Source organism: Triturus cristatus, chromosome 3_2 (assembly GCF_964204655.1).
Source record: "Triturus cristatus chromosome 3_2, aTriCri1.1, whole genome shotgun sequence".
Lineage (NCBI taxonomy): Eukaryota > Metazoa > Chordata > Amphibia > Caudata > Salamandridae > Triturus > Triturus cristatus.
The window spans coordinates 262,478,780-262,494,518 of NC_140584.1; the positions used below are offsets into that span (position 1 = coordinate 262,478,780).

General features: G+C 44.1%; 1 protein-coding gene across 4 annotated transcripts in view; it reads left to right on the forward strand.

Annotated features, from left to right (window-relative positions):
• Nucleotides 1-15,739, forward strand: part of LOC146857087 (lysosomal-associated transmembrane protein 5-like) — a 153,930-nt gene that overhangs the window by 119,807 nt on the left and 18,384 nt on the right. For all 4 annotated transcript variants that reach the window (XM_085647588.1, XM_085647589.1, XM_085647590.1 and 1 more), the window contains one exon: nt 3,011-3,109. In XM_085647588.1, the coding sequence (XP_085503714.1) occupies nt 3,011-3,109 (99 nt within the window). The remainder of the gene's footprint in view (nt 1-3,010; nt 3,110-15,739) is intronic.

Below are 15,739 nucleotides of genomic sequence, written 5' to 3' on the forward strand. Positions count from 1 at the left end.
TCCCGGGAAGTGTGTCGCAGAAGAATTGTTGAGTCATCGCAGGTCCACCGAAGCCTCTCGCATCGCCAGGAGAAGAGGATCGACATCGCAGCAGACACTGCCGCATCACTGGGTAGCGTGTCCAGCGCCTGTCGCGGATCATCGCAGGAGACGAGGATCGACGTCGCATCAGACGCCGCCGCATCACTGGGAAGAGTGTTGCAGGGCCTGTCGCGGCTCGCATCATTGTGGAAGCAACTCGCATCGCCAGGAGAGAGGACCGACGTTGCAGCAGACGCCGCCGCATCACTGGAAAGCGTGTCGCAGGGCCTGTTGCGGCTCTCATCGTATAAAGCATCTTGCATCACCGGAAAAGAGGATCAACATTGCAGCAGACGCCGCCACATCACCGGGAAGCGTGTCGCATCAAGAAGAAGGCGCCATCTTTGTTTATTTGCACCGGATCTTCAATGCATCACCATCCTTGCAACACTTTCGTTGCCCTGCATGTCGCATCTTAAGGTACATTGAACTCTGAGTGTCGCATTTACCATCTTAAGAGAACTAAGCTAAATTCTACCATTTTAAAGTAACTGTATTGTGGATTTTTGTCATTTATGGTCTTGTGATAAATCTATATAAAGAATACTTATTTTTGATATAAAACTTGTGTGGTGTCCATCTGTAGTGTTGTCACTTGATTACTGTACGTGTTCACAAATGCTTCACACACTGCCTCTGAGATAATCCTGTCTGTTCGTGCCAAGCTACCAAGGGGGTGAGCAGGGGTTATTTTAGGAGTGTAGCCCTTTACCCTGACTAGACGCAAGGGTCCCTATTTGTCACAGGTACCTGCCTATGCCAACTAGAGACCCCCAAAAATCTAACATATTCCCACACCCGGAGGTCCCTTGACACCGTATTTGTATGATGATTACATTTTACTCACCATATCAGCTTTACCTTCCTCCAATCCCGCAGTGCTAGAGATTATTGATGCTTTTGCAGAAATATCCAGCCACAAGGTGAACTGGAGATAGAGCGCGGCCTTGCCGCTGTCACAAATCACCTAATTTGCTGCCATCGCCAGTTATCCACTCCAGTGGAAGAATTTCTGCTTTAGGTTCTTGGACATCCTAGTTAACAGAGGCCTGGAACGCATGGTAGCGGATAACCTGGACCCACTTATGGAGCGAATGCAATTGGACTTCGCGAAGTGGTCCCTCCTGAATCTCCCTCTCTGGGTACGGACTCAAGCAGTGAAAATGGTTTCCCTCCCCCAAATCACGTATGTGTTGGGCATGCTTCCCTAACTAACACCCCTCTCGACCCTCCATCAGAGAGACAAGACCATTAAGGCCTTCATCTGGGATTCAGAGAGAACTCGCCTGGCAGTCTGGAAACTTATCGCCCACAAATCAGCAGGAGGACTGGGCCTGCCCTCTACAGAGCCTTAATGTCTAGCCTTACACTTGGCCCAAATGGTGTACATGCACCCTTGAGTCCAAGACCCCCTATTATGGGTTGTGATCGAATGTAGACTCCAAAAGGCCTTGTTGGGACTACAGGTCTTCTATCATCCTGGCCCAGCCGCCGGATTCAGCTATGCTGAAAGCCATGGACGCTACCTGGATACGGGCTCACATGCTCTTTTCTGTTGATGAGTATCTCCATGACAAGGCTCTCCTCTGGAACAATACTGCTTTTCACATGGGGGGCATGCTTGACTGGAGCCCCTGGCAGAGAGCTGGGATTCTAACCCTCACATACCTGATTTCTGGTGGCGAACTCAAGTCCTTTGAGATGATACAGGAAGAATTTGGCCTGCTGCATACTCAACAATGGTGCTACACACAATTACCACCAATACCACCACCAATATTACCATCATCATTGCCTGCTGAGAAAACTGGGTCCTTAACCCTGGACCATCCCCTGTTCCCTGGTGCTCTCTTACCTTACCATTTGGTGTCAATTTAAAGGTGTGATGTGTGGGTTCTACAATCTTCTGATTCGCCAACTCTACTCCCAGCTGCAATTGGCTAGTCTCAGGACGACCTGGCAGGCTCGCTTGCAGGTGGAATATGATGAGGAGGACACGGTAGAACTCTTGGAAGCCCTAGAACGGGGAGTCCGGGAAGCACGGATGAAGTTCAGTCTATTTAAGATTCTTCCGGGCTGGCACTGGACTCCGGCACAGCTTCAGGTTGCAGGGTTGCTCCCTCACTCTGCCTGCTAGCGAAGTGATCATGCGCCCTGTGATATAGTTCACATATTACTGGGTTGTCCTGCCATTCATCCCTTCTGGACAGCAGTAGTGTCTACACTCTTGGAGTCCATGGAATTCCCCTCACCGCTTCCAGACCCCTAATTTTCCTCCATGACTTATCGGACCTTTCTGAGCTGCCCCAGCATGCCCTTCGTCTGCTCATCACTGCCCTTGCACTACCAAAATCTGTATTATATGACATTGCCGTTCTCCACAACTGCAGTCGCACGAGGAATGGTTTGCGGAAATGTACACGACAACGTCCTATGAACTGGCTATTTACTACTTCCTGGACAAAGCAGATTTCTTCTCACGTGGTCTCCCTTTCTGCAGGATGACCCCGTCCCAATTTCCCATGACTCTTGATTCTGTCTTGTCATTGACACCGCACTCCCCACCCCAGCATTACTATACTTGGGCTTCATCTGAATGATCCATTTCCCTGCCCTCTTTACCCTGCTTTGTAGTTTGGTTTCATCTTCTCTCCCTTCTTTTTTCTCCTGTCCTTTTCCCTTTCTTTTCTTTTCTTCTCAATCTATGGCTTATTTCCTCACTCTTTTTGATCTTTTCTCTTCCTTTCTTATATTTTAGTAGCATTTGGTATTGGTACATGTATCGCAAACAGCATTGATATCTTACTATGCATTTATGCTGGGCTTGCATGCCATAGAATTTGCTGATATTTCTTTTTTGGTACTTAATTTATGCCAATAAAATAATTGATGGAAGTTCTTAATTCTGTATGTGCTCTCTATCCTGCAGATGTTCATGATGAATTGTGTCTGGAGGTGTTTCAAGCTCATTCGCAACTCTCATAAATCTGTGACGAAAGAGGCGCCCCAGCTGAACTGCCCAGACAAGGTGAATCACAGTTCTTGCTTTACGTCTAGAAATGAGATCCCACCCATGAAATATTTAATTTAAAAAAGGAGGAAGTGGTTGATGTTTTGTGTACTACAGTTTGAAACTTTTTGCCTAAGGACATTTAACCCTCAAGGAGAAGTCACAGACAAATGACTGTGAATGACCCCCACTCAAAAAATGTGTGATGTTTGTATAAGTCACATGAAAAAATCTTTTCTGAGTAAATGTATTTTTAACAAGTAATAACAACAATAGCAAAGCAACTGATATCAAAATATACATAAAATCACAATATTAGATACGAACATCACCCTGATGGATTATCATCCACCAAATTTAGAGATTTATGCCTTCCTGGAAGAGACCTCAATGCCTTCAGAGGAAGACACTGCAAACATGGAACTTTTGCCGAGTGAGTGTCCGCCGTGGTTCATGCATCTGCTCAGTTAGCTTTTTTGTTTTTCATATCAAACTTTCAAAGCAAGAGCTTGCTTTTGAAAACCAAAATATTAATCATCCTGACACCCTGAGAGATTTCTTCCAGGGTGTTGAACCATTTTTAGGTCGAGCCTACCGGCAGATCGCATGCGCTACTCACCCTGCAAGACTGCTGTAGTAGAGTATGGGAGAAAAGCCGCGTCCACTCTCCACCCATATTTTTCATTGGTTTGTGCCATTGTCTTTTGTAAATGCTGCCTTTTGGATACGTTAGTCCTTCCTTAGTATGGCCTTGTCTTCATTTGTAACCTCCCATGGCGACTGGCCCCTTTACTTCGGTTGTTACACAGGACCTGTTATTTAGGTTGTAAGCACTATTTACTCTATTGAGTTTCTCATACTGCAGGCCAGACATGCGCTGCTGCTTGAGCTGAAGCCGCTTTTGTTTTTTTAAGCAGCACGTCCGCCCCGTAACACGGGTGACCGCTTTCAATCACTTTAACCTGGCATTATCTCGTGTCTGTTTAAACCCCACAAGTAAAATGGATTTAGAAATAATTAGCGAAATAAGTCATGTGAATTCCAGGTAACACATAACTGTATGCTAATGGGCTGAAGCTGAAAACAGCACATCTGCGTTACATGTGATCTGCACTAAAGCCACTGGATGGGTTGTTTTCAAAAGCCTTTTTTATTAACAATAACAACACCACCACCACCACCACCACCAATACCACCAATACCACCGCCACCAATACCACCACCAATACCACTACCACCACCAATACCACTACCACCACCACCAATACCACCATCACCAAAACCACAAATACCACCAATACCACCACCTCCACCACCACCACCACCAATACCACCACCAATACCACCACTACCAATACCACCACCAAAAGCACTACCACCACCAATCCCACCACCACCATCACCAATACCACCACCAACCACCAATACCACCACCACAAATACCACCAGTGCCACCACCACCAATACCAACACCACCAATATCACCAATACCAGCACCACCAATATCACCACCACCAATACCACACCACCAATACCACCACCACCACCAATACCACCAATACCACCAATACCACCACCACCAATACCAATACCACCGCCACGCCACCAATACCAATAACACCACTTCAGCGACTCTCGCTCACTAGTGATAGCAGGGGCACTGTACAAGGCCAGAGCTGCAGCCGAGACCATCCCTCCCTCCCTCCATGCCTAACATAAAGCACAGGAGGTGAAGCCAGGGCCCTAATACAGCTGGAGTGTTTTTTATTAGGCCAGAGATAGCAATGACATTACGCAATACCACACTGAACACTCAAATCACGGAGAGGGCAGGAAATAGCCCCCTCCCGCTCTTCCTCCTGAGCTGTGACAGTGTAATCACAGAGCGAAAGGTGTTGGAGTGCTTTGTTAGTGTTTATAGCTCAGATCATATGTCACTCTCACTTTACACTTTGTGTCTGTGTAATTTACAACACTTACACATCTTCTTCACTGCACTATTTATCACTGCTTTGAAGATGTCGCAGGCCGGTCTCTTCCTCTGATATTTGCAATCTAACAAGCGGTCGAGAAGGCCCTTTATTGCAATGCAATAGGTCTCAAATTTGCGAGAGTTTAAGCTATTAGTATTGTGAATGACAATGCCTTTTATTTATATTTTTAAACCCAAAACATAAATAAAAGGCATTGTCATTTAAAATGGCAATAGCTCAAACTCGGGTGAATGCGAGACCTATTGCATTGCAAATGCTTGTTTCTTTTTTCAGGTCGGGACTGCTAGCCTTTTCCTGATGGTCCAGAAAAGAAAAAAAATACATCAGAACGTCAGTCCTAAATCAGACGGATGGTCTGAGATTCAGGGGCGTAGCTTGGTCAATGAGATTCGGGGGGTGTGAGCTTCAGATTTCCCAACAAACACGCTGGGATACAATATCTGAGAAGCACACATGAGAGGAGGCTTATAGGGCATTGGAAAGAGAGAGGAGGGTGTATTGTTAGGGGCACTTAAAACACAATATTTTTTAAGACCTTAAGAACAAAGACTATAGCGGGAGTGTGTGTGTTTTTTTGTCAGTTTGGGCATGTAAAAATCCCAGGTGAAATTTGACTGATGCCTCACCACAGCCTACTTAAAGTACCTGTCTCCTCTATTTACAAAAGAATAAATGTTTTAGGGGGTGTAAAACCCTCTGCAAAGCTACGTCCCTCCTAAGGTTCTTACACCTAAAGCCTCAAGTCTATCAGGCAGTGGGTGTAAGGTTTCCACCAGCACCTGGCTCTAAATAGAGCATACAGACCTTGGGTTTGGTGGATGTAGTATCCTGTCTGACAAACGTGAAATCAAAAATAATTTTTTGCTTTCCAAAAGTTCGAATTTTCTTTCAGCAAGGTCCATTGTCCGATTATTCTTTTTATTGTATTCCTCTAAAGCATTCAGAGCCTATTCTATCCCAAAGACTGTTCTTTTCGTTACTATATTGTTAACTTTGTGGAATATTTATGTGTGGCTGACCAATGTTGGGTGGAAAGACACGCAATTTTTTTGTAAAAGCCCCCTTATCAGCTTTGTCCAAATTACATTCTTGTGACGTGCTTCCACGTGCATGTCAAGACTATTCCAGGAAGGGAAGCTACGTTGATGAAGGTCTCTCTAAAAGGTGACAAATTGACACCCCAAGCGGTACCAAGAAACCATAACCTGGAGAAGTGAGACAAAAATATCTAAAGCATGAGGCATCCCCGTCTTTCTGTTAACCTGAGAGGCAAGAAAAGGGCAGAAAGTGGCTCCTGGAGTGATCAGATGCCATAGTTGAACCCATTCCAGTACTTCAAGAGCTATTGCCAAAAAGTAGGCCATTTCGCTTAAGCAAGCAATGCTATTCTACTCTAGCTATGTGTTACTGGCATCGTCAGGTGCAGAACTCGCCCAGACAATAGAAGTCGACACGTTTTCTTTCTGCACCTGTCACTCCAGAGAGACTATAAGTAAATAATTTGTTTGCAGAATTTAACAAATTATGGCTGATGCTCTTGGATGAAAATTGTTTGCATCTGGCAGCCTAGCTCTCGGTACTTAACTGGTGAGGTATACATATGGCCGCACTAAGGGGCATATCAGCAAGGAGAGGCGATAAAATTATCGCCGCTTTTACGGCCGTTTTCGGCCGAAAAGCACAGATAAGTTTATCGCCTAATCATCAAGGTCACGCTAACGCGTGAAACCTTGCTTTAGCATGGGGATTTCTATCGCCCAGTTTTGCATCTCTTATGAGATGCCAAGTGGGCGTTCCTGACCTGACATGACAGGAGAAATGTTGCTAAGCGACATTTCTCCTATCATCAAGCCCCACGCTATGAAGTATAGCGGCAAGAAAAGTACCGATAACCCCTGTTATCGCTACTTTCCTTACGCCTGCTTCAGGACTGACTTAGCCATGATATCCTATGGAAGGTGGATATCATGGCTAAGTTTGTGAGTCCCTATCATCAAGCTAATGCCACATTGCGTGAGATTATCGCTGGGTTTCTAGCGATAATCACACGTTAGGCTGTTAGCGTGAGGATTTTTATCGCTTTTGAGATACGCGTTGCTAATAGCACGCTATCTCAGCAATAAAAAGCCACGCTAGCTGGCGATAATTATCCTAGCACTAAGTGTGCTTAGCGATAATTATCGCCTGTTGTTGCTGATATGCCCCTTAATCCTTCGAATCTGTTCTCCAAGGCAGAGGGGCCTTGTAATGTGGATAATTAGTGGGGTGGATGCAAACGTGCATGCTGACTTCCAACCATCCACTCACAAGTGCACACATATACTTACACCCACCCATCCGCATGAACACTCGCTGACATCCATTCATTCATAGGTGTACACACATACACCCTTCATTCACGAGCACATACACGTGCACATACCCATTCAAAGCACACATGCACAGTTACAGATTACCAAATAGGCAAAGTAGGCACCGGCCTATAGGCCCCACTCCTTTCAGGGGACCTGCGACAACGGATCAAAGTAATATTGATTTGATCTTGAAAGAAAATTGCACTCAAGCTTTCTTAAATATTGTTTCCAAAAGAAAGGAAGAAATGAATCAATTCAAGAAACGAAAACTTTATATTAAAGACTCTATAGAGAAAACACTGTATTAATGTAATGTACCCATTAACAGCTTACTGTACATAAAACAAATACATCAGATTCACATAACAGTTTCTCTCTTAAACGCTCATCTTCTGGCAGCTGTCAGTTTGTAAAAACATCTGGTGCATTGGGTATTAGGAGATAATTTGCGAGGCGGGCCCCTTAATTTTGAGTGCCTAGAGGCCGCCTCAGAGTTTAATCTAGCATTGCACATACAGATATATTCATAGACACACACACACACATGCACTGAATGTTCAATAAGCACATACACGGCCATGTGGTGAAAACCGGCCCAGCGGGTGCTGGGAGGGAGAAACACATAGGCCTCAGAAGCTGCTGGAGCCCTCATGGAAGGAAGGGACACACTGTCGATCCCCCCCCCCCCCCCTCCTCTCATTGGCTATCCGTGTTATGGGTCAGGCAACTAGAAGAGGACCTTCCTGGACTCGTCAAGAGAGCGGGTATGCTTAGGAGACCAGCTGACCCCACCGAACACTGTGACGAGGTGTCTTAAACCCTATTGGTGACGCTCTCTCTCGTCATGAGGGGGAGGACCTCGCAGGGCTTTGCCAAGCTGATGAGGTAACTGCCTTCAGGGCCTTTTTCCACAGCCTATGCTATTCCATGAGTGATATGTGATTAAAACCCTCCACCAGTCTTCACAGTCCATGCATTCCCTGGCACATATGTGACAGGGGCATTCAGTCCTTTTCCACTGATCTTGCTTGTGCATGGCAGGTAATCCTTGTCAGATCATGGTACATATGTTTAGGGTTACTCGGCCCTAATCTGAAGCGCCTGCTATTCCATGGCATGTATGTGGCAGCAAGACCCAGCCTTTGCCCACATGCCTTGCTGTTCTCCTGCGTTTATGTGACAGGAAACGCTAACCTTCTCCAGAGGTCTTGCTACATTCCATGGTGGATATGCACAAAAATCCTACTTGTCTCTTGTCCACATTATGTTCTTTGCAGGTGCAAATATTTTACACTGTGGGATATATTATCGCCACTTTTATGCCACTTTTATCAATTATGATGACAATATAACACTTTCTTTGCCTGGGCACTATTTTGTGTGTATCTGGGAATGCCAGTATCCTTTTGTGTATGTTGTTTATTTGTGTTTGTGTAATGATAGCGGGCAGTTTGTTCAGTGTTTAGGTTAGAAATGGTTTGTGTGAGATAGCATGAAAGTAAAATACGTTTGATTTAGATACAAATATTTTTATTGTCTTCTGTGAATAGACAGGAGTTCTGAAGAGCTTCTGTTTTCTTCTTTGGACTGGTTGGTTCGTTATCCATTGCTTGGTCAGTGCAGAGCGCTTTGTATATGGGCTTAATGTGCATCTCAAATCATGTAAGAAACTATGATGCCATTTTGCCGTACGTCGGTTTGTTTTGTTTATGGTAGTGATTGTAGGGTGTACATTGGCATTGCGCACGAGAGAGCAATTCATCTAGGAATGCCGTGCCAACTGTTTGCCTTTGGTGCCATCCATTTTGTGAATTTGCCAGTGAATAAGTTTCTCTCGCACTTTTGCTCTCTGAACTACCCTGTTGTTGGTGTTAATTGAAGGATGGTGTGTGGTGTTCTTTTTGGTTGTAAAGTACTGTTGACTATCTGTTGAAAACCAATTGTGGAGCAAAAGAGCTGTTAAGGGTGTCTGTGGCAAGGTCTGTCACCTGCTTAGTGTGGTGTATCCTGAATTCGAGTGGTGGTAGTGTCACACTATTTGATAAAAGCCTGACTCTCTTTGCAACTGCGTGGTGTGTTATGCTAAGCAGAGCTAATGTTAGTTGCGCTGTCCTAGGGGATAGAAGCAGATCAAGGCTGACAATACAGATCTGTGTAAGTTGAACAGTCATCCATAAATAACTTGAAATGTGGCAAAGCAAAATGGTTCAAGCAAAGCAGGATTTAGAAACAGTGCATAATGCATAACATGGTACATCTAGACATATCATGTTGAGGGAATAATTTATAACAAAATAACCATCCATTTCACTTGTGGGACTTATAGATTTATAAGTTCAGAGTCGAAATGTCTTTGTGATAACATAGGTGCGTTTGTGTGTGTGTGTGTTAGTGTGATAGAGACAGAGAGGCGTTCGGTTTTATTCCCCATGATGAATGACCGTGTAGTACTTAGCAGTGAGGATGACATATATGGTCCTTTATATAAGTATGCTGTAGAAGTGGCAGTACTTAGCCAGCAATTTAGCTTTGGTTTCATATTGTGCACATGGTGATGATGTCAGGGGCCATGTCTAGAGTGTATTCAAATCCCGGCGGGTCCACTCAGCCTTTCATCGTTCTGAGGTCGATAAATTGAGTGCCATTGAGTTAGGTAACAAGAAACATTTGTTATTCAGCTTCAAGATATCCTTTTGGGCGAATGTGCGCTTTACAAATAAACATATTATGCTATGATAGTTTTGGTATAGGGCAGAGAAAAGTACAACCATATTTGATGTCAAGGTATTGAAAGTTTTTAATTTTCTGAAGTCTGGCTGAATTGTTGCCATTATATTTAGTTGGGCATATCCGTGCAGCACTGGATACATGTGAGTTGTTCGGTCTAGCATCTTCTGTTGGGTTATCGCATAGGAGAAAAACATTCATCGAGAAATGATGCAGGCTTTACAATTACAGTTACACTCATACCAAAGCAGTCAGCTAGATTCGATTTAAATGGAATAAATACTGAATAAGTAAGGTGGTACACCCACCTACCCTTTTACATGAGGAACAGGGAGATGAAGGGATGCTCCCAGTGTCCTTTGTCAGTCACATTTCTCATTACATGGGGTTTCTGCACAGGGCTCTTGATGTGGGACTGTGATCTTTTCAGTGGTAGGTCATACAATCATGGACTAGGACTGAGGGACCTTTGATGTCTTCACTCTTAGAGAGGGGTCACTGAGGCCCATGAGGAGCTGAGTGGTTAGCGAATGTGCAGGAATACAGAATGAAAGAGAACCACCTGTAGAAACTGGCCCACTGGATAGATAGGGACTGAAAAACAATAAGTCAGAAGCTGGGACCCGGGTAACAACCCACCGCTGCCAGCACTGTGAGCCCATCCTCTTGTGCCCGGCAATAAGAGAGGTGCTTGCAGCACTTTGGGCTTATTATCCCAGAACTGCACACACCCATGGAGAGAAAAGACGCATCAGTGGGAGAAGGAGCAGCGAGACGTCTTGCATCAGGGCAGATCAAGATGCACAACCGACCCAAGAGAGTGGGTCATGATACAAAATATCACCAAGGGTTCAAAGGAGTTGTAGTGCACAGGAGAATTTTGGAGATGACTAGCCTCCTTGTCATAGAAGTAGCCCTCTTCTGCACTTCCTTGTCCTGTTTAACCAGAAGGTTGTAACAAACCCTGGAAGAAGATTGTGGGACCCCCGATTACCCTCATTACGGCAGATGTCAGTTATATCAGGAGATCCTCAATGATCAATACTTAATTTATGCCTGTGTCTGTAGGAGGCCATTCTTGGCACTTGAGTTAGAGGATTAGAAGTCTTGTAGCAGAATATTAAAAATATTAAAGACATGCACACTCTACAAATATAATAGCCTGCAGAGCAAGTGACTCTGCTGATAATCCGAAACATGCTCCTGCGACACATGCTACCCTGTTCTGCTTACTTTACTCAATGCTTTTCAAAACTGTAAAGCAAAGATGGAAATAAATTGAGTAGGTGGTGATGGCTGCTGAAGTGTTCAATAAATAGAGCGGGTGGAAAAGACCATCAGAGTGCACTAAAACTGTCAGCAGCAGCAGCAATGCTTCTTCTAAGTCTCATCCCATAATGTCAAGATTCACACTATAGCCACCAAGAAACAACCAGTCAAACCATACTTTGCATGCCTTCCAAGAATCCAATATATTCAAGTTCCCCTCTTTGTAGGAAGCGTATAAACATCTCTGAAGCACTCTGCCCAGCTGCAACATGAACAGCGACAACAAACGTTACTTATATCCAGCCCACATATGTCAAGAGCAGGTAGCTGTCATTGGTGCAGCCGGTGCAATGACACTGGTACCCAAGGATTTGATCGGCCTTCTGCAACATAATTGTGCCTGTCCTTTCCTACCCCATTTTTTTATGGGCTACACCCTTCAAACCTCCTTCCACTTAGCAGTTTTTGTTCCTCTAACACTGGCGTATAAATTCACTGAAAAAACAAAACCAAAGTCCACCCATGGTTGAGAGAGCACAAATCCGAGAACACCCTGACACCCACTAGCCAACGGACAATCCAGACATCAAAACATTCCCTTGCAATGTTTCCCGTGTGTTTTTTACCACATGCCATCAGTAAAGAAGTGTGTGGAGTTTGGCATTGGGCATGAGCCATTTTATACGTTACTTTACGTTAAAATGTTTTTGTAAAGCGCTGCAACTACTTGGAGGCATCTCGGCGCTGCAGGATCAGAAGGATAAGAAGGAGAGATTGCCGATTAGATGTTAAAAAGCCAGGTCTTGAGAGCTATTCTGAAGATCAGTAGGTCAGGAAGAGATTTAATATGCAGGGGGAGGGAGTTCCAAAGTTTCAAGGTCCCTACCATGAAACTTCTTCCGCCCTAGGCCAAGAACCTGAACTTAGGGACCACAACATTCACGGCTGAGCTGAAACGTAGGGTCCTCCCTGTCTGGTACCATCTGAATCTATCTTTAATTTTTTTTTGACCTAGGTCATGTAAGGCCCTAAAGGTGATGGAAGAGGTGTGGCACAGATGCCAGGGTGCCTGACTCTGGCCCACGGGGTTCACGGTTTGATCCCCAGTGCTGGTGGCAGGTTAGCCCAGCACCATGTGACTCTGGGCAATAGCTTGCTTAATCTTCCTGGTGGCCCCCAGCACCAGGACACCTCTCCGGAGGTAGCTGTACACTTTACAAATGCTGGTATTTCATGTATTTCATGTACAAGGCCTTGAAACTCACTCTCTGTTTTACAGGGAGCCAATGTATCTTCTGTTAAGCAGGTTTGGCTGTTTGAGTTTTAGGGATTCCCAGGAGTGCTTGGCTGCTGTGTTGTGGAGAGCCTGGAGCTTGTTAGCATACTTCAAACACAAATTGAGGTATAAAAAATTGCAGAAATCAAGCTTAGCTAGGATAAGCTCCGTCACCGCAGTTGTTTGTAACGTTGGGGGGATGTACAGCAAGATTTTCTAGATAATCTTAAGCGTGTCAAAGGATGCTGAAAAAGTTGCATTCACTTGGTCCCCGAATGCAAGTTTGTTATCCAACAGGATACATAGAGACTCATATACAAGGCTCTAGCTGCAGTTTTGCGTCGCTCTTGTTTGATGCTCCGGTGGCGCAATGTGCCACAGCATATTTACAAGGTCACACAAAGTCACTTTCCATGGCTTTCCATGGCCTTGTAAATATGTGCTCCTTTCGCTCAGAACACCCTACGTGAAAGGGGCTTTCGATGGGTGATATCTGAAGCGTTCCAAGATTTATAAGCAATTTTACACATGGGAATGCATCAGATTCCTATGCCTCCCTAGGAGAGCCATAAGGTGGCGCAACAAGGATAAATACTTTTATTTCTCCTCGTTTTTTCCTCTTTCTATGTGCGCTGCATTCTGCAGCATACTAGAAATTGGAAACTGCCATCAATGATTGTTTTTATGCAGGAAGGTGTCCCTTCCTGCACAACAATCATCCCCACAGGCAGCCTTGCAACATGACGCAAGGGTATTTGCGTTAGTCCGCGGCTGCTGTTTGTTCGCAGGCTCAGGGGAGAAGGACAGGAATGCGCCATATCTTGCAGACACGGCACATTCCTGGGCTTTTATTTTGACTCCCGGCAGCGCAGCAAGAAAGCCTTGTTGCGCTGCTGTGCGTCAAAAGTTAGTAAATGAGGCCCTTAGATTCTCAACCTTACTGGCTGGTGATGGTTGTTGCACTTCACAACTGGCAATCTCCTGGTGAGAAACCTTTGAATGGAAATTTCCAGATGGATTTATTTTCTCGTGCCTCGCTCTGCTCGGGGAAGAATGAAACACTGGCCCTAGCAGCCGAAGCTGCTGATGCGGGTGCAACAGCGCTCTACATCATCCTCAACTTTAAGCTTATTTTGTATTGACCTACATCTTGTGGTTCAGGGTGACACTGTCACAATAAATGTTACTGCAGCACTGACCTTAGGAACTATGGTAAGTCAGAGCAAGAGTGTTAGACCAGCTGAGCATTGACAGTCCTCTCCTTGTTGAATGCAAACAAGAAAGTGATTCCAAACACTGCTAAATCCGAAAAAATGCAGCGCCAGATGACAACACTCATAAATTCTCCCAACATCCCACAAAGCCACATCTCAGGACTGAGGGATACCTGTGTGTTAAGAGCAAAGGAATGTTTCCGCAGTTTGAACGCCAATTATCGAATAAGCGCTTTCCGGCGGGTGGACTGACTTTATATTAATAAATGCAGTAGTTTTCCAGGTTTTCAGATGAAAAATATGAACGTTCATACTTGGTGACTCCGTCACCCCACACCATTTTTGATCCCTGTGCCATTATCACACCTCTACCATTTACTGTGCAAGTACATTGTTGGTAAGGGTAACATTTTTATAATGTAAATCAGGGAAACCCTAGGTCTCTGCCCATCCTACCCAACCCTTTGATTTCTGCGGTCACTCACTCAATCACTACCCTAAGCCGAAGACCAACTTCCTGCAAGCAATGGCCCGACCTGAACCTCAAAGCAATAGAGAAAAATACAGAAACACCATATGCATCAAACAAAATACACAACTAACAAAAGATTTTATTTAATTTACAAAGAATTATACAAAAATCAAATGTCAATGTTAATGGAAAGGTTGGAACTTTTCAGTGTTTGGTTCTAGTACCAAAAGACGCAGTGATATGCTAGACTCTAGTGCATCACTTTATTTTTTACCCCTAATGCACGCTTTCTGTTTTTCTGCACATACCAGTGCTTCAGATGTGCTCACTATCGTCCATACTGGATTCTGTTTGCTGTACTTAGTCTGTTCCCACAACTCAAGCGAAGGGTGCCAACTTAATTTGTAGTCTCTAAATTTCAATTTCTTCACAATTACAAACCGTTTAAAATGTTTCATTTTTACATTTTGCTTTTTTTATGTTTACATACTTGATTAATCTGCTAATATTATTTAATTTTCCAAACAGTTGAGGAAACCCTGAAAAGGTGTCCCGGAACCTGAGGGGAATGAAGACCCCAGGTTTAGGAATGCTGATTTAGCGATTAGCACTAAACCCCATGGTGGCAATCCTCATTGTGCTAGGATTATGAGGAAGACAACGAGCAAAACATTTTTAAATCAATATTTACAACGTAGCGGTATTCACGTCCTATTGTTATCAAGTCTTTGCAATGTTGTTAGAGTGGGCTTTGACTGCTCCCAGAGTACTAGTAACACTTTCTCTTCATACTATTGGCTGGTTAGTGTATCATGCCGTCTCCTATGGAGTGCTTGGATTGTCATGTATGAGGGACTACTTTATAACTCAAATCATCACAAATTAAATCATTTATCTTACAAAACCATTGTATACAGAAAAAGTTTTGTTTTTGTATTTTTTCACTGCTGCAGCACTTTTTTATTCAAACATATCAGAATGATTTAGAAACTAGTTTATAGTTATAAGTAAATTGAGTCACAACAACTGAGTCCAACTTGCTCATAACTCGCTATAGGAGGAAGCATAATAATAGCTGCAAACATTATTCTAGCCTGTTTTCAACTTTGCAACAACCTGTAAATGAGCCCACTTGTGTCACTGACCAATGAGCACAGCAGGCAACACCACCCTATTAGTTTTGGGACGTGCGTGAGATGTAACAAAATGTGCAATTTAATAACAAAATTCCTAATTATTTTCCTGAATAAGAAAAAAGTATTTTCCTTTATCAAGGTTCGTATTAATATCCTAATATTTCACAATACCCCACAGTTGATTCTCACCCGCAAGCATACCAATA